Raw genomic sequence first — 27,008 nt, forward strand, 5'->3', positions numbered from 1 at the left:
GCTGCAAATACTCTAGGATAAGGGCACAAGCATGGCGTGGTACATTATTTGTCCAGTTACGGCAGGTGTACGAACTTATAATTCTGATTTTATGAAACTGGCCAATCTAAAACAAATTTCTACCGATCCAGAAAGCCCGACCAGTCTGAAACTAATTAAAAGAAAAAAAATACATATGCATCAGTACAAAGGGAGTTCTGTTTACAACTGCACATGGAAAACCCTTTCTTCTTCTGAATTCACAATTCAGTGATCGTCATACACATTTGCTCTCTTGAAGCCAATCCCTTAAAGCCACGAGTTGAGCACACTTTGTTGATCTGCCACCACTGAATGATCTCCAACCTGAAACACCACCACGAAGTCTCCCTTAGTATCATAGCCAGACTACCTTTGATGAAAAAAAAAATCCCAGGAATCATGGAACAGAACAACAAACAACATTGATCCTGCACCAAATCGAACTATTGAATGGTGTAATCAGTGTCACGTGTGCAGACCAATTAAATTCGACTAATATATGATTTATGCAAAAACAAAAAATCATAGAGATCAATAGAAGTAACTCACTTGAAGGCCAATACCTCATTTGGGGAAAACATCCTAACGGAGATCAGATTTAGTCGGGTTAACACCATGTTATCAGTACTATAATGTGCACAATTCTTACTTATTTAATATTTGATATACCTACTTAGCACTAATCCATGCTGGCCATGAACAATTCATCCATAATCTAGAAAAGCAACACCACGGAAAATTGCTCTGCCTAATTTTTCTGTCCACCACCAGCACAGGGGCTCGGCACCGAGTGGCGGCTGGGCTGGCTGCGATCCAGCAACCACAGGAAAGAGAGAAATACAAGTTGAATCGATTCACAAGTACACTTGCTAGACGATCTACTACACAGATCCAAAAAGAACTACTCCAACCATTAGTTATGAGTTGCCACATCTAGCGAAATAAATACACAGATCCATTCAGAGGAAAGGAGGAGTACGGCGCATCGCACATGGATGAGTAGCCGTGCGGGCAGCAACAGGAAGACACGGCCTCGACGCACGGGAGGATATCAATGGCCTCGACGTACGGGGAGGAAGGTGGCCGTCGGTCAGCACGCTGTGAGCGCAGCCGCCGCTGCACGCATGTGGTGAGCGGAGTCACACCCCATCGGCTCGCGGCATCGGGCTGTGTGGGCGCTCCCCGCCACTGTCTGCGTGCTCCTGTGGCTCGTTGCTTGGGCAGTGGAGTTGCTGATGCATGATGGCCGGCTGGATCAGTTGGACGCGATCGGGAGTTGGGGGAGGGAAAGGGAGGAGCGGCGGCTCAAGGTTGCTGCAGACCTGTTCTTCTCGATCTGGGTCATATGGAAAGAAGGGTCGCGATCCGAAGAAAAAAGGGATGAGTTGCGGGCGGACCGCCGGGATGGGTGACGCGGAGCGCTCGGACAATTGGCAGACAAGCGCGTTGCTCGGCAGAACATTTAATCTGAGACGTTGATCTAGATGACAAACTATTGGCATAATATAAGCCATGGTGGCATTTTTTTCAAAAGAGCCTAAGAATAAGAAAAAAACGGAGGGCACAGTCCCCACCGGAGCAGCAACCCTTTTTTTCTTTCCCTTTTTTCCTAGTAGCTAGTGTTGTGTTTGGTTTGCTTGGAGCCTGAATAAATCAATATAGTCTGTTGCCTCGAGAGTGACAACACATAAAACTATTTTATCTCTTCATTAGCTTCACACCTTATCATGTATCATATGTCATTCAAAATATAACATTTCTGCTTCCACCAGACATAGGGAGCTAGCGAACATTGAATTGAACCACATGGATGTTGGGATTCACATATTTCTTTCACAAAAAGAAATAAATATATTACTTATGCATGGTGGATGGATAGCCAATGCAGCCACCATCCTTTCCTTGTTTAAGAGCATTGTATTTTTGTCATAGCTCAATATATTCAGTCCGCATACCTGTAGCCTGCTTCTCATTCCTTCTACTTGTGGTAGTTCGTCGAAATAGTTCCATCCATGGACGAAACTCTAGATAATGAGAGAAATCATGTTTTTTGAGAAGTTTGATACGTGCAATGCTACTTGGAATGGAAGGCACCCAGGAACAGTCAGCTTCCACATGTTGAAATGTTTTCGGGTTATCATGGAGTAGTCGGGCGTCTACTTCTTGCTGGGCTGGCAACCATTGAGGAATTCACGCGTAGAAGCTTCAACGCTGTATCTATAGACTCCATGCATCAAGAATGATCGGGGAGGTGAGTGGCTTCCAACAATGACTGTGTTCCGCTGTATGTGCAAGTCATACGAAGTGGAGACACGGGCCAAGCGGACGGATAAGCCTAATACTCTCTCCATTTCTAAATATAAGCCTTTTCAGAGATTTCAATACGGACTACGTATGAAGCAGAATGAGTAAGTGTACACCCTAAAATACGTACATCCATATGTTGCCCGTATTGAAATCTCTAAAAAGCCTTATATTTAAAAATAAAGGGTGTAGTTCGTTTGTTTTGTAAGGTTGGGTTTCATTTTGATGTCAAAAGTAAAGCCCCTGTGGTGTGCTGATGAATAACATGTTTCCTCTGGCCACCTGCTTCCCCACCCGACAAATGCCCAAAACCCACCAAACCAAGTCCCTCTTACCACTCTTCTCACCGATCAGTCTCACACACACATAGCTCCTGCTTGTTCTCTGTGTAGACACGCAACCAATTCGAGCGATTCCATTAACTATCCTAGCTCCTCATCTGTAGCACCACGTGACATTCTTGATTAATTTTCTTGTTCTTTGCTTTTGCGCCCTTGAGATCAACACGATCTTAGCCATCGGATCCCATGCATGTTCCAACACGCTACAACCCCCTCTCTTAGGAACGGAATTACTATGTTTTACGGAAATGATAAAAGATCTGGCAATTTCCAAAGCACTTTATATTGGTGCGATGATGGCAAATTTAGTTTGCAAGCACGGCAATTTTCAAGGAAAAAAATAAACTGAGGCGGATTTTTTATGCTCGCGAACAAAATTTGTTTTTCTCGACGAACATAACTTGGCATAAAAAACGTTCGATTTGCCATGCCTAAAAATATAATGTTTGCTGGATATTCGGGTCTATATTTTACCATGTGAAAAAACCCTGCAAGTGCCACTCCTAGTTGCACACGCCATTGATCTTGGGCCTTCGTAGGTTTCCTGTGAAACACGTTTGGTTTCTGCTCGGGTCGGTCAAGCGCCTCCCGCGACTGGGCTTTATCGGGTGAACCTACAGGGGAGAAACGTGCTCCTCCTCGGACTCCCTAAAAAAACCTGCTGCTCCCAGGATCATACGCCACCGCGCACATCTTTCTCTCAGGGAATCAACCATGAACGAATATGATCCTGCCGTGCAGCCACAACGTGTTCAGCAGGAAAAAGCTACGACATTTTAGTAGCAGTTCATTCGATCCTAGCATTTTTTTTCTCGATAGTGAAAGCTTTTCTCAACTCAAAATATAGCTAGGATACAATCATGAAAGGCAGCATCCAGTCTCTACCTATCTAGAATGCACATAGCTTGAACATGAATTATCTCACAATAAATATAAAAAACGGACATATCGGGCCACACTAAAGTCCTAAGTAACCGACACTATACATATGCCAAGGGGGTGGTGGTCCGATCAGGAGATTATGCTGTCACCCATGCAGGGTAAACATCTGACGGGCCAAAAAATATTATCCAATGTAAAGAAAAATCTTTCCAACCATTTAATAATATGAATGACATTGTAGAGAAATATTCCTGCGATTAAAAACAATATTTGCGGAAAAAGCTGACTATTTCCATTAAAAAATGTATGTGGCATTTTAAAGAAATAATCACGTGTTTCCAAAAAAATGTTCGTGAAATTTTAATAAAATTTATTTACTATAAAATATTGTGTAGTTCAAAAAATATATTCTGTTACCATATGTACAACGTGTATTTGGAAAATATTATTTTGTATTCAAAAAATGTTTGAAAAACATGTACTTTTTAAAAATGTACATCATGTATTTAAAAATTTCCAACCTGTATAAAAAAGGTTTCACTTATGCGCTAAGAATGTACATTATGTACTGAAAAAAACTAGACATGCGTTGAAAAATAAAATCGATATAAACTAACGAAGATACAAAAAAATCAAAGAAATCCAAAAAGACCAAGAAATAGAAAAGAAGAAAACCCAGGTATAATGACGAAAGAAAAAAACTACAATGAGAGGACCTGCGCTAATGGGCGGACATGATTGTCGCTCACCCACAGGGGGAACAGGGAAGACAACAGAGGAAATAGGAGCGGACTGGGCTGCACAGGTGTAGGTGAGATGGGCTGTAGCCCAGTACAACGCTGGGAAAAAGAAAGAGGGAACTGGAGTTGGGTCGCAAGGGAAGAAAAGGAAAAATGGTTCGGGTGGTTGTGTACTGTTGCTGGATTAGATATTTCATTTAAAATTTGCCTCAAAAAAGATATTTCATTTACAATAGAAAAGATAGATTTGGAAATGATCGAGATTCCAAAATTAAATTATAAATATGGAAAAATATATAGGGGGACTTAATAGAACATTAACAAGCCTCCAAAAAGATGTTAAATAGATTTGGGCAAGAAAGATACATGCATTATTCAATAAGGGACATATGGGTTTGAACAAGTGATAGGTCTTAGAAGAGGGATAAAATCATGAAACCCTGTGGATGGCATCACAATAATATACCATGGCCATGTGCAAAGTTTGGGGGCTAAGGTTGGCGAAGAAGATCAAAAGGGAAATGAGGTATACTTATTCACCATTTAAGAAAACGACAAAAATAGTTATTTAATTAATGCAATATGATGCTAATGCAATGCTGATGATGCACAATTAATTAATTAATTAATTAATTAATATTTATAGGAAAATATCAGCTAGGGTATTACACTGAAATTTTACACCCTTGCACTATTCATTGACGTAGGCCTACCTTTTTGGGTATTGGGTAAAACTCATGTTGGCCCGACCCATTAAGCCCATTCCCCTAGCCCTGCAGTTCTGACCAACAGAGTGCAAACACTAGCCAGATCCCTATTTGATCTTCGGCCCGAGTCCTATTAGGCCCCTTAAACCCCATTTATATGCGATTTTCTACGAAATCACTAGTTGAGGAGTACTCCTTGCAAATATCACTAACACCTCCTCAGGTTGCAACCTGAGAGTTTTCTTTTTTTTCGTATATCTGTTTATTCAAAATGTTTTATCTTTCAAACCGTGTGTCCAAATCTTGAATCGTTTTCACCATTGGATTCCTCGCGTCGAGATCTTCAAAATTAGATCACATGTTGATTGGTTTTGAAGAACTTTTTTTCACAAAAAAACTGTTCAAAAAAACCAAACCAGGTGCATGGTTTTTTTTCTCTTTCCGAAAGAGGCACGGCCGTGCCTCCCGCGAAAAGCAAAAACGTGCCTCTAGCGGAAGCAAAATCCATTTTAAACCGTAAATTTTCCACACAGTAGGTAGCAGAAAAATCAGGCAAAAAAAGCTGAGACGGACGACCTACATACAGGCGCAGGAGAAATCGAATGAGCAGTAGTGGGCCGAGGCCCAATACCATCGATCGAACACTTAGTTGCAACCTCGAGCGAGAGCGACAACAGCGGTCGAGGGAGCTCTATGGGCTATGGCCCAATAGGGAGCACGTGAGTGTCAGTAGTCTTCGCGGCGCTTAGGTTGTGTTTGGTTGGAGTCACCGACTGGAATGTCACGGATCCAATCCGTTCCTAGGCCACATTGTCGTGTTTAGTTCACCGATTCTTTGACCGGCATATTCCCTCAATATGCGGCACGGGGTCATACCTTCAATTCGGTGGAACCACGCGAAACGGCTCGGGCCGCAACTCCGTCGTCTCTCTCTCTCTCCGTCTCCACATGCAACCCCGAGAGGCCACTCCCACCTCTCTCCATCTCCGGCGAGGCCTGTCGCTCGCCTCCTAGTGGGGCGACGACGAGCTACGAGCATGGTGGGTGAGCGGCGAGCTGCCACGATAGGCGTGCCACTTGATGTTTCCTTTTATTTTTATGTGTTGTTTGTTTGACGTCAAAATTCAATTCAGTGTAAATATACCGTCGGAAATGTAGCTGAGAATATAGTTACAACTGTTCATATTGTAGTGCTAGTCTCACTATTTCTATGCACAAGATGAGCTGAACTAAATCCACCCAATTCCATCTCTTTAACTAAATACTGAAATACTCACACACAAAAAACACTAAAATGTAATCATTTCATTTCACTCAATTTTCGCTATCAAACACAGAAACGGAACCAACTCATTCCTATGGAATGAAACCATGACATTCCATTCTAGTACGTCCATGAACCAAACACGAGCTCTCGCTCTGCGAAGCCGCCAGTTCCGGTCAGAACTATCATCAGCATGACAAACGACTTTGGGCCTTCCATAGCTTTTCGCACATTCAACAAATGTCCAGGGAAATCAAACCGATCCCCCAAAATTTACATCGTCGTTTCCTCGTGTTTGGTTCACGGTGATTCGTTGTACTTGTACGTACATTTACATGAACTGGCGGCTTCGCAGAGCTATGTCCAGGGAAATCAAACCAATTTGTTCATCCATATTTTGCTAAACAAAACTATCAGCAACTACATTTGCGGCACAATTACAGAAGATAAGACAGCATTTTACTTAAGCTGCTAGCTTGCTGGAGGCACTCTGCAGATAATCGATAACGGTAGGTTGAATACTCATGCATTATGTTTCCTCGGAAAAATTATCCGAAATTACAAACCCGCGCGGAACTTCACGGTGATTCGTTGTACTTGTACGTACATTTACATCGTCGTCTCGCATTGCAGCTAGGCCCAGGACACACGTACGCATACACAACATCTCAACCGTTTCACCCTGCCTATCACATCTATATCAACCTGTGGCCTGGCCGCCACTCTGAATATGGGAGAGGAAACATCAGAACTCCAACTGGATGGGCCTGCCGTCAATATGTTGCATCCGGCCGGCAGATGGAGCCCGATCTTCGGCTTTACTTTCTATCACGACTCGATGTGCTACCTCTTTCTTAAGCGACAAGATCGGCGCTTCTACTCGGCCGCCTTCCACCTGAGATAGATAAGAAGAAAGCCTGGTGTCTTGGGAAGAGAAAGGTGGCGACCATCTGGGCCAAAGTGTCGGCGCTTCTACTCTCATACCGCGGTCTCCCACCAATAACCTCGCTGAAGATACAGTCCCTGTACCATCAGCACTTTATGGGAGTGTGTCACGGTTTCAGTTGCTCAATCTGCATATGAAACAGTATCAGAGAAGGTGGTTTTTATACCGGCAAGTACAATTTTTAGCAGTTCAACCCTACAACCAGCCTGCTGTTCCAAGGCATGCTCAAACTCCTGCATCCAGCTCGGCCAGTTGTTCCCCATCAGCACGCTGTGCTGACAAGGATTGCGTCCTGTGAGAGAAACTGTCCATGTTAGTTTTAAAAAAGTTGCAGGAATGAAGATAATATTCAGGACACGGTTCGATATTAGACGGGACAATGCAAACGAAACTTATTTTAGTTAACGCAGCTCAGCAAATCAGATGCTTCACCTCTTGTTTTTTTCTGTAGGTTGACCGGCGTCACAATAATCCATTTATCTCATGGTAGCTTGTAAATAATCTCTGATGAGTTCACTGCGAAGAATGAGTCTCCCCCTGAACCAGAGTACCAGACTATGTTCTATCAGAGACTACTATCAGTGCAAGGTCCCTTCTGGTGTATGTATCACTGCACCTAAGCTGACATTATACACCCGAAATACAAGAGAGGAAACATCAAAATTCTGGTCTAGGAAACGCCGAATTTCAAATCCCAGTCCAGCTGCCTCGCCTCACACTTTGGTCATGGTCTGGCACTAACAGTCCAATCCAAGTAAACATTCTAGTTGGTTAACAAAGCTTTGATTTACCACTTTGGGTCTATAGTACGCAGTCTTTCCCTACAGTTCTATAAAAGGCTATTTCGAGGACTTGAACCCGTCACAAGGCAGCAACTTTACCACTGCGCCAAGGCTCCCCTTCATTGCTTACGATTTAGATTAATATACAGTATTACAAATACATACCCGCATGCTAGGGAAATAGTCAACCTACTAGTGTATTTAAGAAAACAACATCTTTTGCCAACAGTGATGTTAACAAGTAGTCTGAATTCTTGCAAAAGTGGAAAGTGCTCTGAACACGTGTGTCTGGCTTTCGGCACATTTTCGGTGACACTGGGGGTCAAGGCCATCAATTAATATACTGTTGCATCCTTCATTTTCTATCTGATGTACAACATGCTCTATTATTCATGGAAAATTAAGATGCTTTTGAATTTTCTGAATGCTGGCAATCACATTTGGTGTTCCTGCGATGGCCTCAAAGTTACTGAGAGTTGTCAGGTCAGCAATGCTATCCGGCAAGGCATTGAGAGATACTGCAGAAGAGATGTCCAATGGTTGAAGCTTAAGGTCACCGAACGAGGATGGGAGCTTGTTGTAGATCCTGGGTGAGGCTCGGGTGAGAGGAAGGTCACGAGAGAGAGAGGAGGAGAAGATTTCTCTGGAGAACTCTATCTGATTCATTCCCAGATGCAAGATGTATATACAGGTGCTTTTACAGTTTCACCCTCTACAATCCCACAATTACAAGTAAGTCCTACCAACACTCCCCCTCAAGATGGGGCAAAGATATCAATAAGCCCCATCTTGCTACAATTCTTAACAAAAGATACAACATTCAACCCCTTTGTCAATACATCTGCTAACTGATTTACAGACTTAACATAAGTAACTTGCAGAATCCCCACATCTAGTTTTTCTTTGATGAAATGTCTATCTATCTCTACATGCTTAGTTCTATCATGGTGAACTGGATTGTGGACAGTGTTAACTGCAGCTTGATTGTCACAATATAGTTGGAGGGGTACACCACCAAGCAGATGAAGTTCTGTTAGTAGCATTTTTAACCACATTAACTCGCATAACCCAGATGCCATTGCTCTAAACTCAGCCTCAGCCATAGACCTTGCAACTACACTCTGCTTCTTGCTCCTCCAACTAACTAGATTGCCACCAACAAACATACAATAACCTGATGTAGACCTTCTGTCATCTAAACACCCAGCCCAATCAGCATCGGTATATCCCTCAATATTCAGATGTCCATGAGCAGAAAACAGTACTCCTTTCCCAGGACAACCCTTAAGATATCTAAGGATTCTGTTTACTGCATCCATATGAATAGACCGTGGGTCATGCATATATCTACTCACCACACTTACGGCATATGCAATATCTGGTCTAGTGTATGATAAGTATATAAGTCGCCCAACCAATCGCTGGTACTGTTGTTTATCCACAGAATCCCCAGAGTCAGCAATTATGCGATGATTAAGTTCAATTGGTGTGATTGCTGGTTTACAATTTAACATTCCAGTTTCATTGAGTAAATCTATCACATATTTCCTTTGTGAGAGATAAATACCTTGTACACCATATGCTACTTCGATCCCAAGGAAATAGTGAAGATAGCCCAGGTCTTTAACTTCAAATGACCTTGCCAGTGCCTTCTTCAACCAAGAGATCTCACCATCATCATTCCCTGTAATGACTATGTCATCAACATATACAATAAGCACAGTAACTCTATCATGATTATGCTTGTAAAATAAGGTATGATCAGCACTGCTTTGTTTAAATCCCATAGAACAAATCTCATTTCTAAATCGTCTAAACCATGCTCTAGGTGACTGTTTCAAACCATATAGAGATTTTTTCAGCCTACACACTTTTCCCTATGTCTCTTGTGTACCAAACCCTGGGGGAATCTCCATATAAACCTCTTCATGCAGATCCCCATGAAGAAAAGCATTTTTAACATCCATTTGAAATAATTTCCACTTATTATTTGCATCTATAGATATGAGAGCTCTAATGGTGTTCATTTTCGCCACTGGTGCAAAGGTCTCATCATAATCGACTCCGTAAGTTTGACTATACCCCTTTGCCACTAATCTGGCTTTATACCTTTCTACCTGTCCCTCTGAATTTTGTTTCAAGGTAAATACCCACTTACAACCAACAACCCTTTTATTAGAAGGAAGAGTAGTGAGTACCCAAGTATTGTTCTTGTCAAGTGCTGTCATCTCCTCTATCATAGCTGCCCTCCATTTTGGGTTCGACTTTGCCTCCTGCCAGTCCCGTGGTAAGGGTCCTGCAGAATCCAGTGCTGCGATAAAGGATTTATAAGAAGGACCAACAGTGTCATAAGAGACATAGCTAGAGACATTATATGGATCCAATTTAGAGGGCAACTTCCCAGCCTTAGACCGTGGCTGCTTTCTATGAGCTATTGGAACATCAAGGTCATCATATTGAGAAGAGATGTTACCACTGTCTGAGGAAGGTATGGAGTCATCAGGTTGACTTTGAGTATCATCTTGTTGGTCAGCTTCCTGCTCTTGCTCATGTTGTTGTCCATAAGCCTCAGCTTCAGGTTCCAACACTTGCATTTGTTCCTGGGTATGTCGTTTTCGTGTATACACCTGCATCTCCCTTTCCTCATTTGGTTTTGGCCATCGGGGTGCTGCATTTGATGTATCATACTGCTCCCCTTTTCTTTGTTCTTCTTCAGTTTCTGCACGGATTACCCCAATTATCATCCCTTTTGATGTTGTGTCATCATCTCCCTCTTCCTTGTCTCCCCCTGTCCCACAATCTGCATCTAACATGTTATCAGTAAACAAATCAAGAAACACATCAGTTAAGTCTGTTGGTTCCCCATAAAATGGTTCATGTTCTCTAAATACCACATCCATACTCACGAACATTCTTCTTTCCGAAGGACACCAACACTTGTAACCTTTTTGCTTACTAGAATACCCCACAAATATACACTTTAATGCCCTTGGATCTAGCTTACCAACTGAAGGCCTATAATCCTTCACAAAGCATGTACACCCAAATACTTTTGGTGGAACCACATATGTAGTGTCCCCGGTTAGACATTCGATTGGTGTCTTGTACCCAAGCACCCTTGATGGCATCCTGTTCATCAAGTAGGCCGCAGTCATGACTGCTTCACTCCACAAAAACTTTGGGACATTCATGGCAAACATCATACACCGAGCAATCTCTAGGAGATGCCTATTTTTCCTTTCTGCTAGTCCATTCTGTTCAGATGTACCCGGACAGGTAGTCTGATGGATAATTCCGTAACTTGATAGATATTCATCAAGTTCTTTGTTCACATACTGGGTACCATTATCCAAACGTAGTACCTTCACACATGCACAATATTAGGTCCTAATCATATTATGAAAATCTCTAAAGCATTCAAATACATCACTCTTATGACGCAAAACATAGACCCAAGTAGTTCTAGTGCAACAGTCGATGAATGTAACAAAATAGTGATAACCATTTATCGATGTCACCCCACTGGGACCCCATACATCTGAGTGTATAGTTTGTAGAGGTACATCACTTCTGTTATCAGATGACAAATAAGAGCTCCTAGTTTGCTTTCCGAACTGACAAGCATCACACATTAGTTGTTCCTTGCTAATTTTACAATAAAGATTAGGGTAGAGCTGACCCAGAGTAGCAAAAGATAGATGTCCCAAGCGACGATGTTGAAGTAGAAATTCTTCTAGGGGTGAGGAGGACACTGCAGCAGCCACAGTAGGGAATATCTTATTATCCAGGTAATATAACCCATCACGCATGCTCCCCGTCCCAAGCTTTCATCCAGTCCCAAGTTCCTGAAATATGCACCAGGTAGGAAAGAATATAGCAGCACAATTCAGCTCTTCAGTAATACAGCTGATTGACAAAAGGTTAATTGGAAATGCGGGGACATGCAAGACAAAAGAAAGTGACATATTTGGACTGCACTTGACCATTCCAGACCCCACAATCGCTTGAGTAGAACCATCAGCTAATTTTACACTTTCCCTTCTTAGATTAGAAATATAATTGTAAAAATCCTTATTAGATCCAGCCATATGTCTAGATGCACTAGAGTCAATTAACCATTGTGCCCCTGTTGTAAAATTATCACTACACCCCATAATAGAAGAGTTGTTACCAGCGAAGTTGGCTGACGAAGATGATGCATGTGTCTCCGAGGGCCGCAGATCACCAAGGCTCAAATTCTTTAGTTGACGCCATTTCTCTAACTCATCGGCAGTCATCTCGATGCTCACAGTCCTAGATGGTTCTTCAACAACAGCAGAAGTGTGTGCCCTTCCTATTGACTGCATACCTCTTCCACGACCACCACCACGTCCATCAAGCCCGCGACCACGTCCTCTGCCATGCCAGTCCAGGCCTCTACCACGACCTCCTCCTATTAGTTGTGGGCAGGCTGCCTTGAAGTGTCCTGGCTGGCCACATTCAAAGCACTTCTTCTCATGAGTATTTGCTCCTGGTCTTGGATAATTACCACTCTCGACAGCAAGGAGAGCTGAACGCCTTTGTGAGACACCTTGGGCCATGGGTCATGTTGTCTCCAATTTCAACCGAGTTTCCTCGCTTATAATTGCAGCAATTGCTTGCTCTAGACTGGGCAACTTCTCACTACCATAAAGTGCTGCTCTCCTATTCTCGAACTTAGGATGAAGACCATTTAAGAAGTCCCTAAGACGCCTTCTTTCAGTCCATTTACTATGTTTCTCAACACATTTCCCACATTCCATCTCAACTGGATCATAGTAATCAAGATCACTCCACAACCTTTTCAATTCTGACACATATTCCACAACAGTCTTCTCACCCTGGCCTAGCTCCTGTAGTTCCTTTTGAATCCTACATGCCAACATCTCATTCCCTACACCTGAATATGTCCCCTTCAGGAGCCTCCAAATTTATGAGGCCTCCTTAATCCTTTCAACTTGCTTTGCAATCTGAGATGATATTGAGCTTAAAAGCCAAGCTCTCACCAATGCATTTGTTGCTTTCCACTTCTGGGCCTCTTTCGAATTTTCCTCGATAGGCTTCTCCACTGTTCCCAGTATATACCCCTCAAGGTTCCTCGAGATCAGGATGGTCTCGGCATGCTCTGCCCAACTGGAATAATTTTCCGCACCCTCTAGCTTCACATGTGGCATTTGCAACGGGTGAATCTCTTCCTTGGCTTCAGTCTCTGGTCTTGAGTTTCCAGCCTGCTTGCTGATTGCATCAAAGAGTGCTCTATATTTCTCATCCATAGACCGAAGCACAACTGCAAGTTCCCCGGCTGTAACTGCCGCAAGAGCATTTACATTCTCTCCCATCTTGCAAGTTCTTCAGGGTCACACTGCAGTACTGTACAGCCCTCAATCACCACCTCAAAGCAAGTAATCTCCCCTGTGAATCCCTGCAGCCTACCTTCTAGCTGCACCTCAACCTTGCACCCAAGAACCAACTCACCACTCTCACCTTCACCTGAATAAATCCTACTCAACCCCTCAACAACGGCTGTACTACACCTCCTGGGTACCACTCACCTCTGTCTCCAGTCCCTTGGCTATTTGCCTTGCTCGCAGCTGGCTCCCCTGGTCCACTGCAGCCGCCGCCGGCCCCCTGCTCCACTGCAGCAGCAGCCGGTCCCCTTCTCCACCGCAGCCAAGCACACAATCAGGCAGCCCCGATTTGACTCTCTGCCGCACCAAATCGGGCCCCAGAACCTCTGCCTTTACCTCCCAACACTCAGTGCCGTCCATCTGAGCGATTCTGGAGCGAATCCCCGACCTGCTCTGATGCCATGTTGTAGATCCTGGGTGACGCTCGGGTGAGAGGAAGGTCACGAGAGAGAGGAGGAGAAGATTTCTCTGGAGAACTCTATCTGATTCATTCCCAGATGCAAGATGTATATACAGGTGCTTTTACAGTTTTCACCCTCTACAATCCCACAATTACAAGTAAGTCCTACCAACAGAGCTTATCAAGCCTCATAAAATAAGACAAATTGAGATACCTTAGCTTAGACAACTTGCAGAATGACTCGGGCAGTACTTGCAGCTTGCAACAACTTGTTAGGTTCAAAGAGTCAAGCTCAAAAAGGTTACCAAACATTCAGGACGTTCCATGAGCTCATGGCAGTCTGAAACATCTAAGGATTTTAAATGAACAAGTTGGCAAGATGATTCTGGAAGCAATGAAACCTTGTAGCAATCAGACAGGCTCAAGAACCCAAGCCTTTGAAGGTTGCCAAAATCTTGGCAGGTTTTCTAGCTCATGGCAATATGATAGGTTCATATGCTCGCAAGATTGAAGTTTAAGATTGTAAGGTAGTTTGTTTATCTTGGAACAACCTGAAAAGTTCAGGAATATGAGTGTTGGAAGGCTACCGAATTTATCTCGGAGATTTTGAATGGCACAACACTCTGACATATTTAGGTGTTGTAAACATGTTAGCTGGCAGATGAATTCAGGGAACACTTGGAGAGCGAAACACCCTGATAAGTTTAGGAATACGAGCTTTGAAGGTCTACCAAATTTATGTGGGAGTTGTAAATAGAACGATACTGATATGTCAAGACGTTCTAAATATGCCAGCTCACAGATGGATTCAGGCAACACTTGGAGGATGAAACACCTGTTGGCCCAGTCCATAGTCCCAATGCCGAGTACTTTCCGGCGACAACGACGACGAAGCGAAGCGCTGGATTCCTGATTGGTTGAAGCTAAAAGAAATAGCTATGTACGCCAGGCACGTGCGTACACTGGCCGGAACACAAGCGCGTCACAGACTCGTATAACTATCTCATCGATCTTTGCTTTGATCGAATCAGTACTACTAGGAAACATGCCCGTGCGTTGCAACGGGAGAAACAATCCACCCACATGACCATATAATTTTTGAACACATGACACAATATCCTATCAACTCAGATGAAATCAAAAGATAAAATGAGCAAAGCTAGAGGATTAACATACATCTCCAGTAACAATATTAATTGTGCAAAGCAAAAAAGGATAGCTATGTATCAATAGATTTAGCTTGATGCCACATCAATTCACATGTTTGAAGTTTGATCCTCAAATTGACCAATCTCGAAAATATTTTGTTGTTGAATAAATATGAACCAAAGGAATCAAACATATAAAATAATTCTAACCAATTAAAAATCTACAATTGACACATAATCGTGGTGCTAATAGCAGAATGACCATTTTCTTAAACAAATTTTAGAACCAAAGATTAATGGGAAACTTCTGGCTTCTGAGATAATGGAACTCGGTCTTCTCGTACTGCTCAAGTACATCCTTACCTTCTCATTTAGGACCTAAAAGCTGAAAAGAAGCAAAAAAGAAAGTCAAATTTGTGGTCACTGGAAACATTTACAATGTAAACCAAAAATATAGTGTTCCCACGACTACCTTATTAGAGAACCTGTATATATTTGAAGGTGTGTCTAGAAGGCAATTAATTAAGTCCAACTGATGGATAGCGTTTTTATCAGAAAAGTGATTTTTTTTTTAGTCATCAACTGATAAAAAATGCATCCTATGCTCCAAATGGAAGGTAAATGTCGCATTTTGGAGGAAACGACATTCCAAACATGTTAAGAAACATGAATATAAGCAAAATCCGGGAAATTATTAAAGATGATTTTACTCTTCTTGGAAGCAAGATAAGTTCGTTCGAATGTAGTCGAAGTCATTTATTGTCCAACATTATAGTATTACTAACATGTCTACACTGCTAACTAAAATGCTAACTAAGTGGCAACTATTCTCTACCTTGCAGTTGTGTTTTCTGGAGCCCACTGATGACAAAGGAACAACACATGTGACAGAAGAAGTAGGGGGCAGGGAGTTTAGTATTATACATGATAAGCATTCGAAAAACAGTATTTGATGCAAATACACAAGAGATTGGGATCTACAATGTTTAAAGATGGTAATTCCAAAAGGAGTAAGAATTCTCCTTGAAACCAGAAGCATATGTACAAAATAAGAACTACACAGATTTTCCATGGTCAACCATTGAGAAGTTTAACGCATGACAAAACTCCAATATAGCTACAGAAGATCTCCATTGATCACGGGGAGGCACAGCCAACGTATTGCTAAATGATAATATGCATTAAATAAAAGTTGGTATAATATGATTTTGGTTTCACATCCATCTTCTGTAAAGCAGCGGCCCCTGCCATCAAATGCTGATGGGGAGACTCTGACCTGTGAATGTCCATTACTTTCTTCCTTGATAGCTACACAAAATGTGTAACAAATGAATAGGGGCAAGTTCTACAGCAAGACAAACCAACACGAACATCTAGCCTACAACCATGTTAGGAAACAGAGAAATATAGCTACTGAAACATATTATTATTTTCAGTCAATATATATAGGGTGTTGTTTTTTTCCCCACCCCATCTTTACTAAAATGAAGCCAACAGAAATAAGTTCAGGTCGTGAATGAACACACAGCCACACACATCAGGAAGCTACCTACATACAGACCAAAAATACCAGCCGCACTTCGCTAGCTGCTAAGCATCGGTACACAAGATTTATCTCATCACTGATTTGAAAATTTATGCTTCCAGTCAGTGATATTGCTCGACAGGATCTTTGCTCGGTCCGAACCAATAAATGGAGGTGCCAAGCTAAATGGGATTTAACATAAAAGTAAAACAACGTCGTACCTCAGAATCAGTGACCAAAGACCGTAAGCCAAATGGAGATGGAGTAGCACCAATACCCAGAAAATCTACAAATCCACTGCTTTGATCTGAAGGTACTTTCTAATTTTTAGAAGTAGAAATCACATGAAAAGTCACCTGAAAAGGAGCATCATAGGAACTTATAGCGAAAGCTGAAGTCATGGCAATTCTGGGCAGCATTCATAGTGCTGTTGGAACAACATGTGAGTGCAAGCATGATACTGAAGGTGCTATGCCATTGCATCTATTTTATAAAATGTGCAAAGCTAATTAACCTTGAAAGATCCACTTGTTGAGTTCATCCTCTACATATCTATACACGCAATTTATTCAGGTAAATTCTATTTTCTTTAACACTGAAAGAATCATAAAAATTGATTGACTTAAATGCAATATCACAATAAAATGGATCTGATGAGAAAGAGGAAGGTGGATTGCTTTGCTTATCTGACAAAGACGGGCGATAAACCCTGCGTCGGCGCGTTGAGCATGGCCTTGTGTAAGCTGGCAACGCGGATCTGCATTCCCACACCCACGTACAAGTCGGAGCTGTCCCGTCGTGTCGCCGGTGGGGCTTCAACAGACGACGTCGCCAGCCTGCTCATAAGAATGATTTCTATCAAGTCATGAGCAATTGTCAAGTGGATTTCAAAGTTCAGTTTGTATATAAAATCTTCTGTAACGTATACTGAATTGGAGTTCAGCTCAGATATAGCGAAAGGAGGCTGCGACTCGGTGTACAAATACCTTAAACCTTGGGCGATGTCGATGGCTATTTTCATTCATCTGAGCCAAGAGAATTGGGCCGCTTCCCCATATAAAGGACGAAAACAACTGAGATCAAATCTACAACACACAGAAAATGCAAATATTTAGTCTGTCCTAATGAAATTGAAGAGATAGACTTACAGTGTGGGTGCTCGTGCAGGGTCCCATTTGATTTTTACTCAAAGATTAACATCCTCGAGAATGGGTCACTCTCTCTGCAATAGCCCAGAAACTTTGCTATGTTCTCATGATTCAACCTTGCCAGATCAATAACCTACAATGTTCATCCCATTTTATTTATTTATTATTTGAGTTAAAAGGTGTTTCTGAGTCGCAATTTTAGAAAAACGAACTACCTTGTTTTGGTAAAAGAGCTCATGCTGGCTAGTCCAATGACCTTCAAAGGCGCATAATGATATGACAGAAACCTCAGGTCCATCCTTCATTGTTTCTTTGTAGACTATAGTCTCCAGAGTTGAGCCAATTATGTTGCTAAAATCCTAATACACTACTTCAAGTTCCTAGTGACTCAACTTTGGCAAACTTTTCAGCATATCAGAATCTATCTGAGGAAAGCATGAACAAATTAGCAACAATGTATGTTAGACAAAATAATCAATTTATTTTATATAGTTAATACCAACCAATCAGTACTGTTATCTCGTTGCTCCAACTTTTTGATCTACTCCATGATGATATTCTTATAGAAGGCTTTAGATTGAAGCTTCTGGAGGCAGTAACAGCACCAGTGATCACAAAAACAAGAAGGAGAGCACCGGTTGCAATTTCCAAAACAATAAGCCAAGTCGGTTGCTGCACTTTTTCATCCTTATGCTCAGAAGTATTCTCTTTTCATTGAAAAATCATTCACTTTTCTTCTGATTGCATAAACTGAAAGTTCGGTTTTTAGTCACACTGTCCCAAGACACACCTCAACTTGTATCTTCAAATTTGAGCTTAGCATAGCAAGTGAGAATTGTCTATAAGTGTAAGACATACACGTGATCCAAGTCAACCAATCGAGGCATGGTAAAGTCTACAAAGATGACTCACTACCTTACAGCGTTATCAATTGATAGAAAATTGGCACAGCTTCTAGAATAATCCTGCTAGTACAACTGTAACAGTTACAATAATAATCTTGGTTTTTTCATTTGAATAAAAGAACACAAACCATCATGAGGCCCCTATGGAATCAGCACAACCATGATTCTGGTCTCTTCTTTTTGCGTGGACCATGATTTTGATCTGCTATAAGATTTATCCTTAAGTTCATAATATTCAGAGTTCAGACGTCGCCAGTGGAAAAACTCCAAGCAAAACCATGTATACGTGAAAGAAATATCAACAGTTAGCATTATCTAGATAATCATGGGAAGAACATATAGAAGTTAATAAAGTCCCAAAGGAATCAATCAAGCGTGGGGAATTTACATGGTTGCTAGCTAGCTAGCATGGTCTATTAGCCAATGGAACACGTACCGGAGGATTCAATTAGGCATGATGTAGTGTAGTTTTGTGCACATCTGGTTGGCTTCCTTCATCGTTGTTGCCGGCTAGTACGTGTGCATCTGGTCAGCTTGCTTCTTCGTAGTTCTACACCAGTACCTTGCTCTGAAGTCAATTTGAGTTTCACTCGCTCCTCCCTGATCCTCCCGAGGAGAGGTGCTCCTCACGCGCACCAGTGCCCTCGCACCGCTGCACCCCTGCCGCACACTTCCATCTTCCTCGTCCTTCTTCTCCTACCTCTCCTCCATCCTGGATCCTCCTCTGTCTCTCTTCTCTACCAGAAAAATCGAATCACCGCCATGACCTTGGAGCTCTCCCTGCCAGCCATGGAGGCCCGCCTCCACTTACAAGGACTTCGCGCCGCCGCGCCGGATCTCTCCTTCTCCCGCGCCTGCTGGATCCCGCCACCGCCGTTTTGCTTCGAGCAGACGCATCGTCCCCAGCCTGTCGAGCCGCCGCGTTGAACTGATCCAGAAGCTGCGCTCGAGCGCCGCGGTGGGGGCGGCGAGCGGGAAGAGGTGTGGCCGGGGCGGCGGGCGGGTTGAGGTCGGCCGGGGCGGCGGGTGGGTTGAGGTCGGCCGCGGTGGCGAGTGGTGCGGCGGCAGCTAGGGTTAGCTCGGCCTAGGCAGAGGCCAGGGTCGAGGCGATGCGAGGAGGCAGACGCGTACGGGTATTTTTTCTAGCGAACCATTTTTCGTGGCAGCTTAATAATGGATTGCGGGTTGAATACACGAAACCACAGGGGCTTTTATGCAAAAGTAGTAATGACGGACCCGCAGAAGCGATAGCCGCTTTATTAGTAGGTAAAGACTACAAATAACGCACGGGAAAACTTTTGTTATTGCTTTATTGCTTCTCACGATCTGGACGGGTTTACAGGTGGTATTACAACGTTTATATATAGGACTTTTATAACTACCGAATGTTCGGATTTTAGCAATAGGTAAGAACGATCCTTACATCACTTTAACTATATACATGCATGTATTAGAATAACTAATTTTGCTTTCACGTGCACTCCTCCCTCTAATTACATGCATATATGCACTAAAGGATGAAAATCTGATGTCATCCTATATTCTTTCTTTTTTCAAACTTCAAAATGTTTTGTAGCTCAAACCGTCGCTCCGATTGAAAAATCGTCTTCACAAAAAAAATTTATCTCAACGAGATCTTCAAAATTAGATCCCATGTTGATATGTTCTGATAACTTTTTTTGGACAAAAAGTTACCACATCTGGTCTATGTAAGTTATCACGTATGTCATACATAAATTACCGTGTCATTTACACAAAAGTTTTTGGGGTATTTTTTCAACAAACTTTTTTCTTAGGGTCAAAAAGTGATTATGATGTTTGCAGTGAGTTATCAACTTTGTTGTGTATATTACCATGCTGCACAAAAGTTATCGCGGTATGTTTTTCAGCAATTTTCATTTCCCTCGGTCAAAAAGTTACTACGATATTTGTATATGAGTTATCAGCTCTCATGTGCGTGTATTATCATGTTGTTTACACATGAGTTATTGGGAGGTATTTTTTAACAACATTTTTCCCTGGTCAAAAGGTTACCACATCTGGATTAAGTAAGTTATCAGCTCTGTTGTATGTATATTATCATGTTATTTACTCACAAGTTACCAAGGTATGTTTTCAACAAACTTTTATCCCGGGGTCAAAAGTTACCGTGGGTTTGTAGTGAGTTGTCAACTTTATTATGTGTATAATACCGTGTTATTTGCACACAAAGTACCGGGAATATGTTTTTCAACAAATCCCCACACTCCTCTCCCCCCAAACAAAAAATTATCGTGGTGTTTGTACCTAAACTATCACGCCTACAATGCATATAATGCACTGTTATTTGCCACAAATTTTTACTGGGGTTATGTTTCCAACAACATTGTTTCCTCGGGTCAAAGTTATCACGATGTTTGTACCTAAGTTATCGGGTATGTTGTGTGTATATTACCATGCTATTTATAAAGAAGTTATCACGGGTGCGTCTTCAACAACTTTTTTCCCAAGATGAAAAGTTATCTGGTGTTTGTACCTAAGTTATCAGGTCGGTGGTGCATATAATGCCCTGATATTTGTCACAAAAATTACCAGGGTTTCAACAACCTTGTTTCCCCGGGTCAAAGTTATCATGATGTCTGTACCTAAGTTATCAGGTATGTTGTGTGTATATTACCATAATATTTATACAGAAATTATCACGGGTGCGTCTTCAACAACTTTTTCCCAGATAAATAGTTACGCGGTGTTTGTACCTAAGTTATGATATCTGCAGTACGTATATTACCATGCTATTTTACACACAAGATATATGTGGTATGTTTTCCAACAAGTCTCCCTCATCAAAGTTATCGTGATGTTTGTATCTAAGTTATCAGGTCTATGGTACATATATTACCATCTTGTTTATATATAAGTTACCGAGAGTGTTTTCAATAAAAAGAATTCCCATGTCAAAGTTATCGTGATGTTTGCGAGTAAATTATCACGTCCATGATGTGTGTCATGCTATTTACACAAAAACTTAACGACTAGCCATCACTTCCGTTGTCACAAGCACCGGCATGTCATCAAAAAAACTGATCTCTCTTTATGAAACGCAAGATTGAAGCCAGTATACACCAATTGGAATGGCATGCGGACAAAAATTGAGACACGAACTTGTGAGTACAATTTCTTACTGGAATTTTTTGTGGTCTTCAAGTTAGGCATCGTACAATTTGGAAGTTAGGCATGCTATTTGTTTTTCTAAAAAATCATTGAACTTTAGGCATGGTAGATAGATAGGTACAAAACAATGACAAAGAGAGCCCAGCCAAACGGTTAGCTGCTCTTAAAATATAGAATTTAGTCTTGCGGTCAAATAGCATTTTATCCTAAGTTATTGACAACTAAAGCATGCTAGTGGATTGGCTAATGAACCGGTATTCATCTCCATTAATGGCCTAGGGACCTGGGATCGAATCCCAATTCTTGCACATTTTTTCGCTTTGCTATTTACCTCTATAATCGCACGCCGCTCCGAATCGCACGCACAAGCCCCTCGAAAAAAAAAGGAAATCGCATGCACAACGAACCAGCGATAATCATGGCCACGAAATCAGGATCGAACGACATCCACACTCGTTCGGATCTGTTAACAAAAACCGAGCGTTCGCTCGCTACATTTCTCGTTATATATATAGCACCTACGCCAGGCTAGTACTAATCCTATATCCTTGTAATCAGACTGGACATTGGGTTTACTTCCAACACCGACAAGTTGAGGAAGGAGAGTTTAGAGAGCTTACCCAATGAGATAGGTAGCTTATCAGGGCATCTGTTACCGGGTAGGTCCAGATAACAAATTTGTGGAGGCTACAGAATTGTCAGGCTAGGTTTCATGTGAGCAATTGGACATAATCAGAGTTTCCATATTCTTAGAAAGTGACGGAATTGGCAATCCCGTGGCATCAAGATACCTAAAGTAGCTTCAGTATTTTTATGGAACATGGCAGCATGATTTTGCTTGACGCAGATTAAGACAGTTTTGATCAAGATACCGAAGTGCACATGCGTGTACTTGGATCCAGAAAATGCCTCTTTAGGAAGTTGTCATTCCTGCTAATCTCTAATGTGGAGGGATTTAAGTTTTTGGCAGACAATCGAAAACATTGGACTGATTCTGGTACTGTATCAACTCTGCATGTCGGCAATGAATTGCGTTTTTCCAACTCCTTGGCCCAGTAACATGAGCATCAAAGAACAAGAAATTCATCAGCAGCAATTAATGAAGCAAGATCATGTACCAAATCATGCATGATACGCTTCTGAAAAGCCTTGGCATGCACTTGACTTAGAATACCCCGCAGAAGTAACTAATATCAAACGTGTCGTACAATAAAGGCAAAACTCATTGGATAGATTACGTATATATAGCAGTCATATGTTCATTAGAATATCCCGCAGAAGTAACTATAGCTACCAAGTGATTAATCTGTATGCAACAATCACTCAGTCATATGTTCATTCCAATAAAGTACCTATGATCATGTCCAAACGAGTATGTAAACGTTTTCGATATTGACGCAGTTTTATTCTGAGGTGCGCAAGTGCTCTAGATGCTGAAGTAGCAGCTTGTTTGGAAGGTGTGACCCTTGCCCTTGAATGGAGTAAGGACCAACTCATCGTCTGAGACGGATAGCGACACGGCGGCACGTATGATCAGCGACCAGGGGGCGAATAGATCACCTGTAGCAGCGATGGTGGAGGCGACAAAGCAGCTACTAGCTCAGCGACCACATGAAATACTAGCCGTTGAGCAGAATAAAGCGAGTCATGCACTCGCACGTATGGGTTCTTCTCTTTCTAGAACTGCTGTTTGGTTAAGATGCGTACCTGATGAGCTTAACCTGCTGTGTGAGCAGGATTGTTACGTTCCTGCTTAAGTAATGGAAGTGCTTTATTCGCAAAAAAAGTAAAATGTATAGCAAGATAAAATGGGGCAAAACAGTCACAACTAGAGGCTAGAAAGATGAAGAAACTCTTTTTTTAGATCATAATATAATGCCTCTTTTATTTTCATTTTCAGGATCAAGAGTGGAAAGCAGCTTCAGCAGGAGCCCATACTGAATGCAAACACTCAGTTACAAATTAGGAGTGGAAAGCAGCTTCAGCAGGAGCCCATACTGAGTGCAAACACTCAGTCATGAAGGGATTGCAATGAGAAGGAAAATTTACAGCAAATTTTCAAGATGAAGGGGCAACCTAATGGAGACGCGTGACTCTAGGGATGTTTATTGCCGGGGGAAGAATGGGGAAATAACCTGGGGGACTGGACAGAGCATATGTAGGCGGAGCAGCCAAGTTGTAACTGACCTCCACTCCATTAATGGCATGTAGGATTAGGAACGGCTGGTCTACTCCTTGAGTTAAACAACGGCGGGTGAATTTCAATCACGCACAACATAGAAACTGACAATTCAACTCCATTAACTGCTCTCAATGGCCAGTTAATTTATCAATCAATCTTTGGTGATAGAACTTCGGTCCCTCCGTGCCTTGCAACCGATCGGTCCGATCGCCCGCATCGCCCGTATCACCTGCATCGCCTGGATCTAATCCCCGCGTCGCCCCCGTCTCTCCGTCTCGCCTTCACTTTTTTCAGGTAGGCATGAATGAGGGTTAGTGACCGGAGAATTACCGATCGGGGGGCGTCTGGCGCAGAGTCAGCTAAATGAGCCGAGTGGAAGGCCCGTGCAACCACATGCCTCAGATTTTTCTCCTGGAGTAGCAGCCCTTTAGGACAGCCCGGCCAGGAAAAAAATAGGTGGTGGAGACAGTAGATCTAACGGCCAACATTGATCCTAGCACGAGATCTGACGGCTCAAATAGCTGAGGGCGTGAGAGGGCTCGCTTTAGCTCGATTTTACGGTCCTAAATAAATACACCAATTCTTGGTCATATGTTCTTTCAGGGCATATTTTAAAAAATGCATCATAGTACTGAACATGTGCAACTTCCAAATAACATGTCGCGTACTGCTCTACGATTGATTCAACTGGGTCCTTATAATTTGTTACATTAGAGTCGATAACCTTCTCAAAGCAAAAGCAATGGATATTCTTTATAGCTTTTTTTAGGTTGCCAAGCATTTTAATTTTCAGCAGTTAAGTTGAATTCAGATCCATCCTGTAAAAGCCAAATAAACCTAATCATTAGTACTTTCTACTCCCATGTCTTCCTTACACATTAGTTTGTGCATACATAACCCATGTACAAAATATCAACTGCGTATGTACTTGCGTGATATTTTAAATAACAAAAGTGTCATGTGTAAACATATTATCCAAGATCTTTGAACATACTTGTTTTATATGAACCTAATCTTTGTGTTTTTTCCATTGCAGATTTGCCAGGAAATATCCATCTATAAGTAATTTGTTGCATTTTGAGAAATCTAGAGAAGAGAGGAACTCACCCTTCAAACCACAACGATATAGTCGCATCCGAGGGTGTCGCACGGTCGTCGTACTTCGGTGAGCCTTGGCCACCGTCCATTGATCCGCCCTGACCGTGCAAGGCTAAGACCGGCGCAAGGCCGTGGCCCGTCGGCATAAATCCTTTGCCCTCTTCCATAGAGCCTAGCAGAACGCCGCCTCACCCGTTGTCCACTGGTCCTTGGCCGCCCTCCGCCTCCCCACCATGCGTGCCCGAGGCCAAGACTGGTGCAGCTCCGTGGCCCTCCTCTACCGTGCCTTCCACCCCGCCATCTGTAGCAGTGTCACCCACACCCTCCTCCATGCCGCTCTCCTAGCCTCGCACGGCCGTTGTTGTGTACCTCACGCCGCGCAAGGTAGGGTTAGGGCTTGCGGTGAATGTGGGAGAGGAATCGGGAAAGAAGTGGAATTGGGTGAGAATGTGGGACTGTTCGGCTAAACAAGAGTTTTCTATGTTTCTGTACTACGTGCTAAAGCAGAGGTAAGTAGGATTTTCCAAGTCGCACTTGACGGTATTGATAGCAAAAAAATGATATAAGTGTCAAGGAAGGAAGAAAATGAAGTTATGGTATTAAAGAAGGAAAATGATAATTTTAGGGCCAAAAAGGCAATTAGATTTTAAGAAAGGGTCAGATAAGGAATTCTCTCTTAGAAGAACACGCGCAAATCCAACACATCACCCAACAACAGATCCAATGAGTTAAATGACGAAGTCGGCGACACACCGGAGAAAGCTATCGCTGTCGGCCACCATGATGGCCTCCTCCTCCTCCCCCACCTCGCCCCCAAATCCCGTAGCAACAACCTCATCACCCTACTTCCTACCCGAGCTCATCCCCCAGATCGCGAGTTGCCTGACCACACTCCAGGATTTCTTCGCCGTCCGCGCAACCTACCGGGATCTCCTCCCTCCGTCGTCGTCCAACCTCGCCTCCCAAGCCCCCCACCTCCTCCTTGTCCCCGGATCTCGAGCCATGTTCCACCTCCCCCTCCGTCGTCGCCTGCGCTTCCGCCTCCCCCTCCATGATTTTGATCCTAACCTTGCCGCCTTCTACTCTTTTGGCTGTCGCATCGCCATGGCCAGCCCCATCCACCATGAGCTCAGCTTCGTCCACCTTCTCACAGGCGAGCGATTTCGCCTTCCCTATCCACCGGCACCCTTCTGTCGCCTCCTCCTATCTGGCGATCTCGTCCTTGCCTTCGTTCCGACAGTCGGCCATGCCGTCCAGTACTGTCGCCTTGGGGATGTTGAGTGGCGTGTGGCGTCATGCACTGAACCCTATGTGCCGGAGGATTTGATCTTTCTCAAGGGCAACCTACACGCGCTGGTCAGATCTGAAGATGCTGGCGGCCTATGTTACCGTCTCGCCGTGGCCAATCTGTCAGACAAGAATACAGTGGAATTAATGTTTCTTGGAGATAATTTGGATACACAGGCCGCACATGGGAGTTCGTATTTCTGTCTCGCAGAGTGTCTCGATGAGTTGTTGCTTATTAGCGCTGTTGGGGACTGCCCAGAAGAGTTTCATGTTTTCCGATGGCAGTCAATGGAGGGGAAGTGGACAAGGACTACTAGCCTTGGTGACTGCACATTGTTCTTGACATATTTTTACTTTGTAGGTTGTGTTGTTCCGACGAAAGGAATGACATGCTTTTCAGGTTATTACTTTGCAAGTTCCCTTGGTCCAGATCATCCAGGAGTTCGAAGGGACTGCTTATACTTCACAGATGCCAAAAGAAAGTGGATCGAGTATTCCTTGGCCGATGGATCTTGTGATGCATTTGTTGCTGAGAACTTAGAGGGAGCTGCAAGGCCTGATTCCGATTTTAGGGCACCTGTTTGGGTCTTTCCGAGCATGTGTTGATGCTCTCCTATTGATCACAGAGCTATGTGAAAGTTAGTACAAAGGTACAATTGCTCTCTAGTGACTTGTATTTCTTATTTGGTTTTGATATGTTATTCTTGTGTATAAAGAAGTTTATGTGTCTATCTCTTTAGCAGCATGTGTTA

At 42.8% G+C, this 27,008-nt stretch overlaps 2 protein-coding genes across 2 annotated transcripts; both read right to left on the reverse strand.

The window, feature by feature from the left end:
- Nucleotides 1-9,488: 9,488 nt before the first annotated feature.
- Nucleotides 9,489-11,069, reverse strand: LOC119273382 (serine protease/ABC transporter B family protein tagB-like). The gene is made up of 3 exons (XM_037554559.1): nt 10,461-11,069; nt 10,186-10,283; nt 9,489-9,671 (listed from the first exon to the last, which is right to left on the reverse strand). Exons 1-3 carry the CDS (start codon nt 10,897-10,899, stop codon nt 9,642-9,644), a joined length of 567 nt encoding a protein of 188 aa, XP_037410456.1. The 5' UTR covers nt 10,900-11,069; the 3' UTR covers nt 9,489-9,641.
- A 400-nt stretch (nt 11,070-11,469) lies between these two features.
- LOC119273383 lies at nt 11,470-12,700 on the reverse strand. Its single transcript, XM_037554560.1, has 2 exons — nt 12,159-12,700; nt 11,470-11,832 (listed from the first exon to the last, which is right to left on the reverse strand). Exons 1-2 carry the CDS (start codon nt 12,565-12,567, stop codon nt 11,789-11,791), a joined length of 453 nt encoding a protein of 150 aa, XP_037410457.1. The 5' UTR covers nt 12,568-12,700; the 3' UTR covers nt 11,470-11,788.
- Nucleotides 12,701-27,008: the final 14,308 nt, after the last annotated feature.

Source organism: Triticum dicoccoides, chromosome 3A, assembly GCF_002162155.2.
Source record: "Triticum dicoccoides isolate Atlit2015 ecotype Zavitan chromosome 3A, WEW_v2.0, whole genome shotgun sequence".
Taxonomy (NCBI): domain Eukaryota; kingdom Viridiplantae; phylum Streptophyta; class Magnoliopsida; order Poales; family Poaceae; genus Triticum; species Triticum dicoccoides.

Bases quoted from the DNA above. Each gene is read 5' to 3' on its own strand.
- LOC119273382 (XM_037554559.1), bottom strand. From the start codon at position 10,899: ATGTTCGTGAGTATGGATGTGGTATTTAGAGAACATGAACCATTTTAT. The intron at 10,284-10,460 runs GTAACATCTCTT...TGGATTCTGCAG, and splicing joins CATACCTTCCTCAGACAGTG to GACCCTTACCACGGGACTGG. The intron at 9,672-10,185 runs GTACTCACTACT...TAGTCATTACAG, and splicing joins TTGACAAGAACAATACTTGG to GGAATGATGATGGTGAGATC.
- LOC119273383 (XM_037554560.1), bottom strand. From the start codon at position 12,567: ATGGCCCAAGGTGTCTCACAAAGGCGTTCAGCTCTCCTTGCTGTCGAG. The intron at 11,833-12,158 runs GTAACAACTCTT...TGCATATTTCAG, and splicing joins TTCGTCAGCCAACTTCGCTG to GAACTTGGGACTGGATGAAA.